We start from the raw sequence: 18,301 nt of genomic DNA, 5'->3' as shown, positions 1-18,301 counted from the left end.
TGTGAAAAGTGCTATAGAAATAAATTTGAATTGAATTAAGCAATAACCTACCTGATATTCAAAGTGTGGATACATTTTTGAAAAGGTTAAATTATTATTTAAATATTTCATATATTTTATACTTAAATATATAACAAATTAAATCATTTTATTTGCAAATTGCTCATTGTTACATTTGCACTGTAGGCCAAAATTGTGTTTGGAAAATTCTGCCCTTACAGTAGCTGTTCGCAGAAACAAACTAGATATTTCAGTTAATTCCTCACATTTTCTTTGTTTGCACAAAAAGAAAGTCTTATCTACAATAAAATTACAAAGTAAATACATAGCAGGTCCATATATGGTCCGTGTATCTTTTGGTCATTTGATTTTCCTTTCAGAAACGGGTAGAAAATGAGAAAACAGTTTCTTTTTCGTTTTTTTATTTTTTCCAAAAAAAAAAAAAAAAAAACGAAAAACACGAATTCAGCTTGATTTTTCGTTCTGAGATAGAAAAATTAATAAACAGCTTGAATATTCGATTTCTACACGTGGGCGAGAATGAAACGCCCCTTTCCTCTGATTTGTCAGCTGAAGATCAAATTGTTCCGTCATCAGTTCTTCCTCAGTTCTGCACAGCAGAATAAGAGTCCTCCGCCGCTGCAGCTGATGTGCGGATTCTTAACTCGTTTATTGCAACTACATTTAATCTTTTTCTCCTCAAACAACCAGACTAACGAATGGCTCGACACAACCCGTACCAGGGAAGAGCCTATACAGGGCTTTCTTCTGTGTAGACCAGCAGTTCTCAAGTGCCAGCGGGTCCGTGAAATAATTTGCTATTTTCCTATATTTTCCAGGCTGTAAAGTCAAGTTTTTTATCATGAACTGTGATTTATTCCTAAGTGACTTACCTATATAATGAATTTTACTTTAAATAATATAAATGTTGACTTTCAAAAGTAGGCGCGCCAAGAAGGCTATTCGCTGTATTTTGGTGTAGGCTACGCCAGAAATTTGTTCAAGGAGACCAGGACACGCTAAAGCAGCGCATCATGTTGTTTTCTTTATTTTTCAAATGCAAAAATTTTGAATGTACACAAATAAAAATATACATTTTACTGTTTTTAATGACAGAGTATTAAAGGAGTATTAGCGTTTATAGCCAACACATCATCAGTTCACTTCTGGTTCTGGCATTGCTGAATTACTAAATGAAAATTAGCAGCTTGCTTAAATAGTCTGTAGTAATTTACGGAATTACAGTAATGAGAAAAAAAAGGTAGAAACTAAAAGTACATACTGTAATTCGAACAAATAACAAACAAGACACTACTTAGCCTTTCAGCTGAAACTGCGATCAGCAGTGTTTGAAAGGCACAAGGCTGAAATCTATTCTGTTTTGAATGTGTGGTTCACAGTTTTGACAGCAGTGTGTTAGCATTTGAACAAAGTGCTGTAAATCCACAGTATTGTGCAGGTTGTGGTTAAAGATAAGTGTGTAGAGTTTTGAAAACTGTGTTCAAGCAATGAGAAACGAACTAGAGTTTGGTCCACATGAACTGCTGCTGTGCAGACTGTAGTTAGGGTTTTGCACATGTAGCTCCAGTTGTGCTCACTGTCGTTTAGCAATCGAAAAAAACTGTAAAAGTATTGAAAAAATTGTCATAGCGATTGTAAAAAACTGTACTACAGACTAATGAAGCAAACTGCTAATTTTCATTTACCTTAAAGAATTGTTATGTTCTAAAAATTTTAATAAATCATGTGAATGAATGTCACTCTTTTCTTTGAAGAAAATATTACTTTGTATGAAGTCACTGAAATTGTTCAAACTGTAAAGATAAAAAGTTTGTATTTTCTGCATTGGTGTTTGATGCTAGTGTGTTTACTCTCAGTGTGTTCTGAGTGACAGTGTGTGTTATCTCAGTGAGGGTTGTGTAGTGTGTTTACTCTCAGTGTGTTCTGAGTGACAGTGTGTGTTATCTCAGTGAGGGTTGTGTAGTGTGTTTTACTCTCAGTGTGTTCTGAGGGACAGTGTGTGTTATCTCAGTGAGGGTTGTGTAGTGTTTGGCTGCACTGAGCCTGTGTTGAGCATGTGTTAAGAGTTGTGTTGCTTGGAATGAGTTTTGCAGGTGATGTGAACTGTTTAGCTCAGGTGACTGTTGGTAGTGCAGACTGTAGTTAGAGTTTTGCACATGTAGCTCCAGTTGTGCTCACTGTCGTTTAGCAATCGAAAAAAACTGTAATATATTTACACATTGCTTGAGACTTGATATATATACTGTATGTCAGTATTCAGCTCAAGTCAGTTCAGTATTGATTCAGCTCAGTTCCATAACTGTGTAAAATTAATCTGTTGTGCATACATACTGTACATATAGTGTATTTTTGGCACATACATATATGTGTGACAAACACCTGTACACTCACTGCACACTGAACAAGCAAAATACACAAGATAGTAGTGTTTTACATTTTCAAATCTGTGTGTAGTTTGTTGTTTATGTGGCTAATCATTTGATGCAAAAACACCATTTCTGAAAGAGTTAATAGTTTTGAATGAACTGTTTGCTTTTGCAAGAGATATCTGACGTTTTGCGCGTGTGTGTGTGTGTGTGTGTGTGTGTGTGTGTGTGTGTGTGTGTGTGTGTGTGTGTGTGTGTGTGTGTGTGTGTGTGTGTGTGTGTTTTGTGGTTTTGTGTGTAGAGTTTCAAGAAATAGTTTACATAAATAGAGCCATAGTTTCAGAAATTGTGTGCAAGCAATTTGGGAAAAAAACTTAATATTAAGCCAATGTGTTTAATATCCCTATTAGTAAGGATAGTATTATCACAGTTTAATTTAAATGCAAGATATTTAAAGTGTACCTAAAGTATACTAGCAATAGTTCCATTTTAGCACAATCAAATATACTTAATTATATCTTTAGTTGGACCTCAGCACAATTTCCAGTTAACTAAAGTGCATTAAGCACAAAATTACTTTAACAGATTTAGCAGACTTTAAGTATACACATTTAGTATACCAACAGTACATAAATATGCAATGTATTTGTGGTATACTTAGCATAAAATAAAGTATTTCAAATACATTTAAGTATATTCATTTTTTCATTAGGGTTATCACTGCCTGTACAAGGAAACAAAACAAATATAACAAGCAGCAATTACAGGGCCAAGAAGAACAGCAGCAGACCTTATACAAGTACATTTAATAGAACAGTTTCTAATTTTACAAATGGTTAAATTATTTAAAATGGTCTTAATTAAAACCCTTAATTTAAACTTATGCAAATTAAACCCCTTCATTTAAACTTCTGCAAGCAACTTGTACATGTTAAGGCTCATTTCAATAACCCTAACCTAACCCTAATACAGTCTCATGTTAGATGTCAATGTTTAATTAAAAAGCTTTTATTAATATTGGTCAGCATGGCCTAAAGTTGATCTGAGTCAATGGTACCAATCCAATAAATGCTCAGGTAGGAATTAGAAAAAAGAAAGTTATTTACACATTTTAGAACTGAAACCAACTGCATTCAAGTCAGCATCTGTCAAGGTGTTTCCATCACCATATACGCTATGTTGAATATGGCAAAAGTGCAGTTTTTATCACACATGCGCTGCAGTTATTTTTGTAATGGGAACTGCAGACCAGGTTACAAATTACATATTTTTTTTTTTTTAAGAATTAATGAAAAACATGATCACTTAGTATTTGCTTTCTTTTCTCCTCTTTCTTAAAGGTTCAACTGCAGATGAAAGACAAGCTACTCTTTGTGATTACACAGAGACCAGCCGCAGACTGAAGAACAATTTAAAAAAGGACTACGAGCAGATATTGCTTGGTAATTCACAAACGGGTCATCAGAAAAACCTGAATGATATTTACACTAATTTATATGTGGTGAAGAATGAGACTGGAGGAAGAGAGAACGACCATGAGGTGAGATCGATCGAATTAAATCAACATAAACAATGTGATGCCAAGGACACACCGATCCACTGCAATAATATTTTTAAAGTCCATGAGGGTCAACGAAACACAAAGGTACTGACGATGGGGATCGCAGGAATAGGAAAAACTGTCTCTGTCAGTAAATTCATCCTTGACTGGGTTGAAGGAAAAGAAAATCAGGATATAGCCTTCATTTTTCCACTGCCATTCCGTGAGCTAAACCTGATTACAGAGAACTGCAGTCTCATGGAACTGCTTCACGAACACTTCTTTAGTGATCCTAAAGAACTGCCCTCTCTTCCTGAAGGTGACGGTAAGGTCTTGTTCATTTTTGATGGGCTGGATGAATGTCGCTTCCCTCTGAGGTTTAAAGAGGGTGGCAGATTTACAGATGTATACAAAAAAACAACAGTGAGTAAGATAGTTACAAGCCTTATCAAGAGACACCTGCTTCCCTCTGCTCTCATCTGGATCACATCCAGACCAGCAGCAACCAGTCTGATACCCCGAAACTACATTAATCAGGTGTCTGAAGTGCGTGGATTTAACAATGAGCAGAAAGAGCAATACTTCATCAAAAACAGCAGTCCTGAGCTTGCTGGGAACATCATCAGTCACATCAAGAAATCCAGGAGCCTGTACATCATGTGCCACATCCCCGTCTTCTGCTGGATCTCTCTTATTGTTCTTGAGCCTCTACTGGCACGAGAGGGCAATGACAAAACTCCCACAACTCTCACAGGGATGTACACATGCTTCTTACTTTCTCAGCAGCAACAGATGAAAGAAAAATACTGTGATGACTCTAAAGACAATGCAATGTCTTTTGATAAGATTATTCTGAAGCTTGGGAAACTGGCCTTTCAACAGCTGGAGAAAGGAAACCTGATTTTCTACAAAGAAGATCTTGAGGAATGTGGACTAGATGTCGATGAAGGGTCGTTGTACTCTGGGTTATGCACTCGAATGTTTAAGGAGGAAAAGGCTGTTTCAACAAATGGTGTTTTCAGCTTTGTACATCTCAGCGTCCAGGAATTCCTTGCTGCTCTCTATGTGTTTTTTATTAACAAACACAAGAAAGCAAACCCCTTTCTTCAATCCTGGAAAAAAATGGCACACAAACTCTACAAAAAACAACTGTTTCAGCTTCATAAGGCTGCAGTCAAGAAGGCTTTGAAAAGCAAGAACGGACACCTGGACCTTTTCCTCCGGTTCCTTTTGGGTCTCTCACTGGAGTCCAACCACAGTGACCTGAAGGAACTACTGCCAGGACAGGAACTCAAAACAGAGAATGTTAAAGACACTGTTGACTATATCAAAAAGAAAATAAAGAAGGAGAAATCAGTAGAGAGGACCATCAATCTCTTCTACTGTCTGAGTGAACTGAAAGATGACTTTGTGGAGGAAATCCAGAAGAAACTGAGCTCAGGAAATCTTTCAGAAGAGAATCTCTCCTCTGCTCAGTGGTCTGGTCTGGTGTTTGTGCTCCTGATGTCAGAAGAGACTCAAGAGAAGTTTGAAATGCAGAAATACAGAAGATCTGATCAAGCACTGATGACACTGCTGCCAGTGATCAAAAACACCAGAAGAGCACTGTAAGAGTCTTCTTTACAATCATTTATACACTCTGTTAGTCATTTTAATTGGGCCTTAATCTTACACAGGTCATTTGCTGGCTGAGATGCTTCGGGGAAAAAATAAATAAATATAAATGTATCAATGTGTGTGATGATATTAAATACCAAAGTATCTCCATTATCAAGCAAGTTGGGTCAGGCATCAGGTGAAACTCAGGAACCTTCAATGATTCAGGAACCTGAGTTTTAACCCATTTTAATATTCCTAATTGTATCATTAATTAAATAAACTAAAAATACAGTTTTTTTTTTAGCTTTGCTTACATCACTTCAGTCAAAGGCTTTTCCAAATTATCTATGCTCCAAATTAACCCTACCTAATAAAAATGACAATTGCATTACTGTTGTTTTGTTCTCTTCACAGGCTACATAGCTGTAATCTCACTGCTCAGTGTTGTGAGAGTTTGTCTTCAACACTACAATCCTCAAATATCTTTCTGAGAGAGCTGGACCTGAGTAACAATGACCTGCAGGATTCTGGAGTGAAGCTTCTTTTTGATGGACTGAAGAGTCCAAACTGTCAGCTGGAGACACTGAGGTTTGAGTTAAAATATTATATATTTTTTAACAATAAGTAGGGCTGGGTATCAATTCAGATGTCCCGATTCGATTCCGATTCACGAGATCTTGATTCGATTCACTGATTTCAATGACCCATCTATTGTAATAAATGATGTTATGACACCCAAAATTTTAGACAGCAGTGAAATTTAACAATTCTCGATCTCAATTTCAAAACCATAACTTAAACTATTTATACATTTTAAAGATTATAAAAAAAAATAAAAAATAAACTAATAAAAAAAGAACAAATAATTAGACAAGCAATAAAACAAAAAACAAATCCAATACAGGTACAGAAATTGAATAAAGTAATCAAGTGTAAAATTATACTGCATATAATCTTCACTGTGCAAATTAAATACATTAATAAAATAAATAATTGTTGTTGTTAGATTAACATTAAGAACACAGAAAACAGAAGGAATATAAGCACATACATTCTTTCTCTACTGTTTGCCATAACGACTATGTTTACTTGGAGACTCAAAGAGGGGGGCATTTTAAGATAAATTTGAGTGAATTTGTCAATTTAAGTGCAAGGAGATGTGAAAAAGAATTTTATGTTCAATGTTTGCGGAAATACATAGGGGAAAAATCAATTAGTGGCTTTTGAGAATTGATATCGAACAGACCACATTAAAAAAATAAAATAAAAAGATTAATCATAAAATGTTTTTTTGCCCAGTCCTAACAATAAGTTAATTATTCAATATCACACTGCTAAGATTTATTAAATTTGCAATTACATTGTGATTGTCTTCTTCAGAGTTCCCACATGTAATCTCACTGCTCAGTGTAGTGAGAGTCTGTCTTCGGCTCTACAATCCTCAAACTGTGTCCTGAAAGAGCTGGACCTGAGTAACAATGACCTGCAGGATTCTGCAGTGAAGTTGCTTTGTGATGGACTGATGAGTTCACATCGTCAGCTGAAGATACTGAGGTTTGAGTAAAATACTTTATTTTTTAGCAATGAGTTAATTATTAAATTTCACACTGCTAAGATTTATTCTGTATGCAATTACATTGTGTTTTTCTTCTTCAGATTTCTCACATGTAATCTCACTGCTCAGTGTTGTGAGAGTTTGTCTTCATCCCTACAATCCTCAAATATCTTTCTGAGAGAGCTGGACCTGAGTAACAATGACCTTCAGGATTCTGGAGTGAAGCTTCTTTCTGATGGACTGAAGAGTCCAAACTGTCAGCTGAAGATACTGAGGTAAATGTTTGTAAAAATAAAATAATGAAATGCTATCACAATGAATGATTTCATTTTCACCTTTTGTCTGTGTACGTCATGTCATTTTCCTGCAGCTCGTGACCTGGGCAATCAGTACTGATTATACAGTGCAGGTGTGCAAAGATTACAAGCTGATTTCCCTCACCTGTTGCTTATTCCGTTTCCGTTATATTCTCTGCTGTGTCTGTTCCTTGTTGTCAGGATCATTTTGTGTGTATTGTCTTGTGTGCTGCTGGACCTTTGCTGTGTCTCATCCTTGTCTGCTGCTGTGCCCAGGACGCCTAGGCGAGTAATTATACAGCCTGCTGTGCGCTTTTGCTGTCATCTATCTCATCTCGCTTCCCGTCCCATTGGGTGTGCACCTGAGGTGGTCTCCACAGCCTGTGTCCACAGGTGTCTGTACGGACAGCTCTCTCACATCCTTTGTGTTCTGTGTGTATGTGTTACTACACTTTGGTTTGTCTATTCTCTTATATAATAAACAGTTGTATGAATCCTTTGAGTCATCTCTTCACTCTAGTTCCTCACAACAAAACAACATTTGCAGGAATGCCCCCCCCCCCCCCATATTTATACACAAGTATACAAAAGTATGACTCATGTGGACTGCATGAATCTGAAAAAAATATTGTTGGGGGTGGAGGGATGGGAGTGGACTGTATGAAGATTGAAATTGCAAAATGGCATTAAACAAGTACTAAAACAGTAAAATGTATATCTTTAAAATGCATCTATTTCATGCATGGTTTTCTTCCGATAGCACTGAACAGGCTAGTAGCACCATCTAGTGGCTGTGTACGGCAAACAATTAACATCGCAGGGAGGGTTCTCGGTACTATCTTTTTAAGGAAGTTGTTGAAACTGAGCCCAGCTGTAACCGCTATTATTAACAGATCTCTAGCGAATGGAATTGTCCCTGCTAGTTTTAAACGTGCTGTAATTCACCCTCCTCATCTGGACCCATCTATCCTTAACAATTTTAGACCTATCTCCAAGTTGCCTTTTATTTCTAAGCTCTTAGAGAGAGTCGTGCATTGTCAGTTGAATACCCATCTCAGTACATCCAATATTTCTGATACTTTTTAGTCTGGTTTTAGATCTATGCACAATACGGAAACTGCTTTGTTGAAGGTCAGCAATGACCTTTTGCAAATCCTCGATACCGGTGTGCATGCAGTGCTTGTCTTGTTGGATTTAAGCACTGCTTATGATACAATTGACCATACAGTAGTATTTTGTTGACCACTAGTATGTTGACAATACACAGTTTTATCTACTGGCAAAAACTGACAGTTCTCATCCCTCGGACATACTGTGTGACTGTTTTGAGGTGATAAAATGTTGGATGGCAAATAATTATCTGCAATTAAATGAAAGAAAGAGCGAAATTTTGAATTTAGGCCCATCTAGGTCCTCATCTCCTTTTAATTTAGGTTCTATCCCCATCAGTGTTCAACCTCATGTAAGGAATCAGAAAGAGCTTTATCAGAAAGAGCTTTATTGCCAAGTGTGCTTGCACACACAAGGAATTTTCCTTGGTACTGAAGCTTCCAGTGCACATACAAATACAGATACAACAAGAAACATAGTAATACAAATTCTACAAATAAAATTATATAAAAAAATATGAAAATACTTTAAAAATATATGGTCACAGTTGGGTTTTGTCAGAATAAACATTTACAGATCTTGGTGTTATAATCTTGGTGTTATATTGGATTCGGCACTACATTTTGAAAAAGAAATCAGTTCAGTGGTAAAGGGCAGTTTCTTTCATTTGAGATCGATTGCGAAAGTAAAACAGTATTTGTCTCCAAAAGATTTAATTAAAAAAAAAAGCTTTATTGTCTATCCCCACAGGGGGGTAGAAAATTGTCTTTAGACAAGGGCTCAACAAACAGTACAATACAAAAGACAACCACACTATTTAAGACACGCCTCCCCCCTCCTCCCCTCCCCTCCCCTCCCCTCCCCTATTTCCTATTTAAAATATCAATGGCAGTCGGAATAAAAGTCTTCTTATACTTGGCCTTTTTCACCAAAGGTACTTTATATCGTCTACCAGATGGAAGTACATTAAATAGAGACTGTACATTACATTACATTAAATTACATTAACTTAAATTAGAGACTGTAATCCACGCCTTCATTACATCACGTCTGGACTACTGTAATTCCCTGTACTTGTGGCCTTCCTCAAACTACAATCTCTTGCCTGCAAATTGTCCAAAATGCCGCAGCGAGACTTCTTACCGGTACAAAAAAGAGAGATAACATTTCTCCTATTTTAGCGATTTAACATTGGCTTCCTGTTAAGTTCAGAATCGATTTTATAATTGCTGTTTTTGTGTACAAGGCTCTTTCTGGTGTTGCACCAAAATACATACACTCCCCAAAGAACTCTTACAAAGGTCTTGTAATCAGTCGCTTTTAACTGTCCCACATTTTCGTTGTACCACTAAGGGTGGTCGGGCCTTCTCTGCTGCAGCACCTAAACTATGGAACAGTCTGCCCTTCGCTGTGAGGTCTGCTCCTTCATTAGCCAGTTTTAAATCGTTTCTAAAAATGTATCTATTCACTCTGGCTTTTGATTAGATCGCTATAGATAGATTTTATATATTTACTATTTGAATTGTATTGGGTGTAATGTGTTTATATCTGTATCTGTCTTGTGCTTTCTTTTCAGATACTTATGTTTTTTTTTATTTGCACATTGTCTTACTGTACAGCACTTTGGCACAACTCTTGCTTTTAAATCTGCTATAGAAATAAAATTTGACTTGACTTGACTTGAGGGTTCAAAATTAACACCACATGCCAATTGACGATTATATGAAAAAATTATACTCACCAGTTGGCTAGCAATTTTTTTTAATCAATTCTAGCAATACATATGAGACAATGGGATATGGCTTAGTATGAATTATGAAGGTGGGGATGTAATTATAAAAATATACATTCTAACATGCTCCATGTTGCAGAGTGGAACGCAGCACAGTATTCATTTAGGGCGTTTTCACACTGGCAGTTTAGTTCAGAAAGGGGTATGGTTCGCATGTTAAATTGGTAATGTGAAAGCCCAGGGTATCGAACCTGAGACTACCTGGAGGAGGTGGTCTGAGTTCGGTTGCACTCAAACTGTGCCGCGATACGCATGAAGGTGAAAGCAACACGGACTCGGGTTTGCACTTATTCAGGAACCAAAGTAACCTGTGCATGCATTTTAGCTGATTACGATGTATTTAGTTCCATAAAACACATTCAACCCTTTCGCACGTATGATCAAACCGGGGTGATCAGTCTTGGCTGGTCCCTGGAGCGTACGATCACACCGGTGTGATTAGAACGGTCAGTGCATCACGTGATCAACTGCTAAATTCAAACGTGCTTTCGCGCATTGGCTGGCACTGAGCCAGAGAAGGACACACTCAGTGCTGTCATATATCACAACTATTCAGTGTTTTCAACCACATAATGTTTATTTTAGGTTTCAGACATTTAAATACACATAAGTACTAGCAAAACAATGATTTTGAGTTTGTAAAATACAGACTGATGACTATGGAAGCGGCAATAGTTATCCTTTCCATTATAATAAGACGACACGTTTTATTCATATCAGATACACATTGTGTAAGTAGCTTTACATTTTATCCTATTCTTCTCCCAGTTCACCGGCCACTTACTTTCATGTATTTCGTGAGAAGTGGAGGAATTGACGTGTTGTAAATCCAACGGATCCGATTTTCTGAACTGTGAAACAAACTAACATGGCGCCGCCCATGGCGCATACAGCTCAACTAACGCGATCGTTATAAAGGTGTTTAAACAACAAAACACATCCACTTGCACATATTTGACAATTGGAATATCAGTGTTTCATGCTATAGCTAATATATTTGTGAATATTTTTAATAAAAAGGAAAAATGACATAAAAGCAGATCATCATTCATTCAGCGCTGTGTCACGTGACAAGCAATGACGCATCACCATGGAAACATTAAAGTGACAAGTTCTAAATAACGGTCGCCTGGAAAAACTCACGCTGGGGGGTCAGTTAGAATATTTTAAACTTACGTGTGAAAGGATTAAGGGATGATAGTGTTGATGATTGACCTTGGATACCAGTGAGAGTGAGCCTTCAGTGTATTTGCACATAGGCAATTAGGGCAGCAAATGAATGGCAATCTGGTCCGTGTACCTTTGGATAATTTGTTTTCTCGTTTTTGTCTTCTGGACGGAAAAAACTAAGAAACCATATATTTATCACATATTTGACCCTTCTCATGAACATAAACAAATCTTGTGTTGTTGTTTTTTTTTTTTTTTAGGTTTTCAGGCAGTTCATGTAAATGAACTGGTTAAAAGAAACAGTTCACCAGTTCTTTACTTCCTCATGCAATGATGTCAATTATATCATCACGGTAGATGAAAATACACGCAAACACATTTGAATAAAGCTATTTGTAATTATGACTTAAGTTAAATGATAATAATAATCATTATCATCACAATCTTGGGTTCCTAACATTCACGTTTTGCAAGCACCCAATACAGTCATGCCCTGATGTGCAAATGTGGACGTTTTTATTTTTATTAAACAAACTTACATTTCGCCAAACTTGCCCCCTCATCCAAGTCCCCTCATCCGTGCTCATATTATCAGCACTAGGGCTAGGAAAGGATCGCAGTTCATCCATGATCCGTACGGATCAGATGCTCCATGGTTCGGCACGCATGTGATTTGCGGATTAACTGCTAAATTTAACCATCATAGAGTGAAAGTTTATAATTTGGAGTCATTATTAGGGGTCAGACAGGTCAATTTAGCTCAAAGGGAATTGTTAATTAATTTATTGGGAATTCGAAAGAATCACTTATTACGGCGAGCAAATTACTTGTCCAGCGTTCATTTGAACGGGCCGTAGCAATCAGCTCTGCAGCGGATATAAAAACCCAAACTAGTGAAAACACTATTTATTAGCAAGCTAATTTAGATCAGCAGTTTAAGACATTAAATGCATAAGCATATAACACAAAAACAATTATCTTTAAAATACAAACAAGACTTTATTGATAATTCTAACACATTAAAACTAATATCTAACACAAACATACGCATGCTCACACACACATTCATACAAGTTGCAGAAAGAAAGAGAGTGAGGAAAGAATGAGATAATGAAATCCCAAGTTTCTATATGCACTTATAAGACATGACCTCAACGAACCATCAATCATTAATTTAACCCTTCTGTCGTTTCTTATGTGGGGTTATTAAAGGTTTCCCGGGTTCGTTGATTGGCTGGCGGTCTCCTCGTGCCTGGATAGATGTCTTGGTCGGCCAATCACGTGTTGCATTGGTGTATGGATGGAAGCGGGCTTTGCAGTCGAATCGTTTAACCGAAACTTTGCAGCAAAACTTAACTTAGAACCGAGACTCTCAATGGAAAATAAAAGAAAACTAAAAAAAGGAAAGAAAGTGAAACGAGTAGTTAGGTGGCTTGAATTAAGCTATTTAACCCATGTTCTTCTGATCTTGATTTGGGTTCTTTCGTGTGGTTGTCTACATGGTTACTCGTCTGTCTGGTTACTCCATTATTTCTATAAATCTTCTCAAGCGAAACTCAAAGGCTTTGTTCGGGTTCTAAGATTTTAAACTCAAATGTTTGTCCAGCCTTTATTTGAGAGATGGCATTTTTTTCACCACTCATTGTAAATAATGCGTTATCTGTGATCTCTTTACTCTCCAGCTTTAGCAGAGAGTGCAGAGGGTACAGTTTAGGCATGATTCCTATTATAAGAATACAAAACATTTTACACAGATTTCAATCAAGCCATCTTCATAATTGGGAACATACGATCGCACTGATAGGAAACAACACACACTTTCATTCAAACATCTAATAGTTATAATTACATGACTTATATGTGATCTAAGCATAATAATATATAATGATTTAAACTTATATGTAATCTAAGTCCATCAAGAATTATTTTGGGATGATTTTATGTATTTTTATATGTAAAGTCTCAGTTTCTGTGGTTTTAAGAGAGTTCAACGCTGGGGTCATTCAGAGGTCCTTAAGAAGGAGGAGGTCTGTTTTAAATCCTTTGTCTTGTGATCAAACAACCTCTGCCATTATCTTGCTTTATTTGGGCTCATCTCTTTAAAGCTTGCATGGCCATACAATTCTTAGCTTGGGTTTTTCATTGGTTAGCTCAGACTGGCTGGAGCCTGAATTTTATTGTTCTAGATTGGTGATTGGGGTCTGAGATCGTTTATGTCATTAATGAACAGCTGAGAATGAAATCGGATGTTTGTCAGTTTTTTTCGGTCCGTGCATTTGGTCTTAAAGTGACAGCAGACACCTAATATTCCTATGGTTGTCTGTGTCATTAATGTTAATGAAACAACAAAATACAGCTTTAAGAAAGATAAAACTATATTTAATTTCTACAGTGAACAAATAGTGTTATTTTAAATTTAGGCTTAATTATATATTTCTGTACCTGAACACTACTGTTAGACTTTGTAAATTTGTTATTTAGTATTCATCTCTGCTTGTAATTTGTGTATTTGTTCTTATTTTATTACTGACTGTTCACTTGTTTTAAATAATGTGTGAACGTTATCAGTTAGGCTAGTAGTTTTTGATGTTGTATTGAAGAACTTCAACTTCAAATTATTATTATGTTTTTTTTCTGATCTGAAAAATAATCTGATCCATGGCTCAAAAATCATAAATGATCCGAACTGTGAATTTTGTTCCATCACTAATCAGCACAGCATCAGTTGTCTGAAAGAAACATTTCGGTTCAGATGGTGAATGCTAAATCACTACTGCCGAGTCTACTGGTGAGCTGAGAACTGCTACAACCTGAATATATTAAAACCTAAAAAGTAGAAGCATGTTTCCAGTATGTTCAATACGTTTATACTGTTTTGATTAATACATTTAAACATTTACTTTGCCCCTTAGAACCTTGGTAAAAGTTTGTTTGTGTATTTTATAATTGAATAAGCTGTTCCTGAAAATATTTTGCAATATTAATATAACAAATAAATGTTTGGTTTGACGGTTTTACAAACCATTTATTGTGTTTCCAAACTTTAAAATAATATATTGGTTTATTTCCAGTCGGAGTGACCCTCAGCCATGGCCGAAAGTGATTAACTTTAGTAAATTGTCAAGACGCGAGCTGTTTAGAATGATTCAATCCAATTTTGTGAAGTGGCTCAACCAGTTTACTTAAAAGAACAGGTTCAAAAGAATGATTCGTTCACGAACCGGACATCACTAGTCACTAGTGTTTTATTGTCATTAGCTCCCCGCAGTCTTCTACTAAAATATATTTTTTTATAGTTATAATAAATTATACCTAATGAATGCCTGAAATAGGTATAAATGTTTAAGTCATGTGGACTATTGTTGTGTGTGTCTGTAGGTTGTCTGGCTGTATGGTGACAGAGGAAGGCTGTGGTTTTGTGTCTTTAGCTCTCAGTTCAAACCCCTCACACCTGATAGAGCTGGATCTGAGCTACAATCACCCAGGAGATTCAGGAATCAAGCTGCTCTCTAAAAAAAGGGAGGATCCAAACTGCACACTGGACAAACTCAAGTATGTGAAGCAGGAAGAGTTTTGGTGAAATCACTCCAAAAACAGCATTACCATCTTCACTTATTACAAACTAGTTTGAATTCTTTCATACATTTACAAAAGTTCTAATTGGTAATTAACATAGTTATGCTATTGAATGCTTCATTTTGATTGGTTGATGAACTTTCTAAGGTGTGTAATTGTTTTCCAGTAAACCCACACCTTAAGTAGTTCCAGTCATGTCTTAATCACATTACAGTATCACTTCGTCAAATGATTTAATTTATTTCAGTCTTCACCTTACAACAGCAAAACAAAACAAAAAAACCCAACAAAGACACTGACAAAACAAATAAATATAGAAAAAGATAAAAAATGACAAACTATTTGACAAAATTACATTTTATTATCTGTGGAAAATATGCTCTTTTCACACAGGATCGAATGAGCTTGACACAAAGGAGGCTTATTTTTTCTGAACCCAATGGTAACTTTCATCTAGGTCAAGGGTCGGAACCTAAGACAGGGTTATTCGCTGGCACGCAAGCTAATGCAAGAACAGGTGTATGTATTTCATTCAGATAAAGTACCTCCCACCTGCATACAGATTTACATTTTGATGTAATAATTCCTCGTAGTAACTGCTTGTTTTATTAAGTTAGGAGTAAATACTATTAAAGTGTGAGAATTAAACTGCGCAAGTCAATGAAAGCGTGCAGCTCTAACAAACCATTCAGCGCATCCATCAGCGCACACCATCAGCGCACACAGCTTACAGCTGTCAGTCGGCAGTGGGAACCGGCAAGCATTTAAAGACTTTAATAACGAAATAAAACAAATACAAAAAGAAAGTAAAGACGGCAGCCCCTCAAGGTCGACTGCCACCACACATAATAAAAAATAACATCAAATAAAACAGTCCAGGCCTGGTCCTCTCTCGTCCTTCACGATCATACTCCTCCTTTTATGCTTCCGCTCCTCCATGAGAGATACGAGACCGGTGTGTCGTGCAGGTGTCTCTCATCAGTAATCACGCCACCGGCCTCGCCCTGCTCGCCACAATAGTTAATGCTTTAAATTTCAACCAAGTATATAGAGTCCTTATTAAACATTCCACACATATTAAAATGACTGTTATGCATGTGAAAACTCCGTTCATGCGAGGCTGTTGTATTGCCGGCTTCCCTTTATAGCTTCTGCCTCACGCTGGAACACGTCACACAGTGACGCAGCACCAATCAAGATTGGACAAGTTTATCACTTACAATGTAAGTGAATATAACTGGAATCACTCGCTTCATAAACAAAGCATGCAAGCTTGCATGAAACTGATCTATAAAGGGTGACAATAGGACAATTATATTCACTTAATGTAGCCTATGCATTTCTACAAGTGCCGACCAAATACTTATTGTAGACAAGTGTTTCTAGCACTGGTCTATGTATTCTTATTTGCACAACATAAAAGAACAATATTTGGTCATTGTGAACATTACAAAGAGAAAATAAATTAAATAAAAACATAAATTAAATGTGCACCTTCTCATCAAATCAGGCATTCACTTTCTTTTTTCGAGGTATAACCTAATGCAGTTAGTGGAATTAGATGACAGGCACTGTGTCCTTTAATCTCATGGTTCCCCTAACAAATTAGGATGAAATATATTTATATTTAAAAGCTTGAAGTTAGAAGGTTTCCAGTTTGAAGTAGCTTGAAGTTCAAAGTAGTTTTATAGTTTGAATGTTTTGAAGGCAATACAGTCTGTCAGATAAATGATAGATAGTTAGATAGATGTTTATAGCATATTTTAACATTTTAATTTCAGCATGTTTGTAGCATATGTGAACGTATTTTAGCATTGCTGGTATATTCTAGATTGGTGTTAGGGTATTCTGGATGGTTGTTAGGGTACTCGGGTGGTTGCAAGGATTAGGGGTCGGGTTAGTGTAGGGGGAGAGGATATACAGTTTGTACAGTATAAAAATTATAACGCTATGATTGATTGTCACTGTGTGTGTTTTTTCTAGTGTGGATCATGGAGGAGAGATCAGGATTACAGCAGGACCACGAAAATGTATGTCTACACATAAACACACACACACACACACACGGTTCACTATCTTCGTGGGGACTCTTCTTAGACGTAATGCTTTTTATACTGTACAAACTGCATATCCCCCCCCCCCCCCCATACTAAGCCGACCCCTAAATCTACCCAGCACACCAAACTTTCTGCATTTTTAAATTTTCACACACACATTCACTCACGGTTGCCACCTTCAGCAAAGCAAAATAAGGGACACCCATACAAGACCCCACCCCCCACCAAAAATAAATCAATAACTAATAATAAAATAAAATAAAATGTGTCAACGCCTTGGAACTGATTGTTAACATCTTGCAACAGAACACATTTTATATTATTCTTTGATTTGATTTATTTCTAAATAACTCTTCAGTATATGTTGGTGTGCCTTTAGCAGTCATTCTGAATCATGTTTTTCATGATAAGAACATTTCAGCATTCACACCGGTAACTTCTATAAATAAGTAAATTCTCATAAGCTTAGAGAAGTCATTCAACTCATTTGATATTTAGAAGGGAAATATTGATTAATACCTTGATTATAATCACTCATTAGATACAGTGCTTAGCATAAGTGAACACAGCCATTGCTAAAGTTGAATAAAAAATCATCTTTTGGAAATTGATATTAATGCCTTAATTAAAAAAATTAGGAAAAATCCAACCTTTAAGGACACCAATTTTCTTTGTGAATGAATAATCCATCGTTAATAAATAAATATTCTTCCTTAAAATACAGGTTGCATAAGTTGCATCCTGATAAAGTTCCCTTGGCATTTGGAAGTAAAATATCCCCACATCATCATATACCCTTCACCATACCTTGAGATTGGCATGGGGTACTTTCCATAAGATCATCTCTCAATGGAAATCAATCCAGCTATTAGGCTAACTGAAATAAAACCATGCCAATATTTAGGTATGGTGAAGGGTATGTGATGATGTGGGGCTATTTTAATTCCAAAGGCCAAAGGAACTTTATCAGGATGCATAGTATCCTGGATCCATGAAATAACTGGCCTTTAAAAATAAAAATCTGCCTGCCTCTATGGGAATTTAACATAGGGGTGTCCTGATTTCTGCAACCTGTATTTTGAGGAAGAACATTTATTTCTTTACGATACATTATTCATTCAGAAAGAAAATTGGTGTCCTTGAAGGTTGGATTTTTACCCATTTTTGTAATTAAGGCATTAAGATCAATTTCCAAAAGATGATTTTTTATTCCTCTTTT

General features: G+C 36.4%; 2 protein-coding genes across 7 annotated transcripts in view; both read left to right on the top strand.

Annotated features, from left to right (window-relative positions):
- LOC143718368 (uncharacterized) overlaps positions 1–18,301 on the top strand; it is a 295,554-nt gene that overhangs the window by 47,437 nt on the left and 229,816 nt on the right. The gene's annotated exons all lie outside the window — the stretch shown is intronic.
- The window catches only part of LOC143718282 (NACHT, LRR and PYD domains-containing protein 3-like), a 32,799-nt gene that overhangs the window by 3,916 nt on the left and 10,582 nt on the right, over positions 1–18,301 (top strand). For 2 of the 6 annotated variants that reach the window (XM_077209311.1, XM_077209310.1), the window contains 6 exons: positions 3,728–5,534; positions 5,941–6,114; positions 6,907–7,080; positions 7,183–7,356; positions 14,828–15,001; positions 17,009–17,055. In XM_077209311.1, coding sequence (XP_077065426.1) covers positions 3,728–5,534; positions 5,941–6,114; positions 6,907–7,080; positions 7,183–7,356; positions 14,828–15,001; positions 17,009–17,055 — 2,550 coding nt within the window. The remainder of the gene's footprint in view (positions 1–3,727; positions 5,535–5,940; positions 6,115–6,906; positions 7,081–7,182; positions 7,357–14,827; positions 15,002–17,008; positions 17,056–18,301) is intronic. The other 4 variants (XM_077209313.1, XM_077209312.1, XM_077209315.1 and 1 more) reach the window with 2 other exon arrangements.

Source organism: Siphateles boraxobius, unplaced genomic scaffold (genome assembly GCF_051911475.1).
Source record: "Siphateles boraxobius isolate OS27281-9 unplaced genomic scaffold, OSU_SipBor_1 61, whole genome shotgun sequence".
NCBI classification, from domain to species: Eukaryota; Metazoa; Chordata; class Actinopteri; order Cypriniformes; family Leuciscidae; genus Siphateles; species Siphateles boraxobius.
Note: the sequence above shows the minus strand (reverse complement) of the source record. Positions and strands in the feature narration are given on the sequence as shown.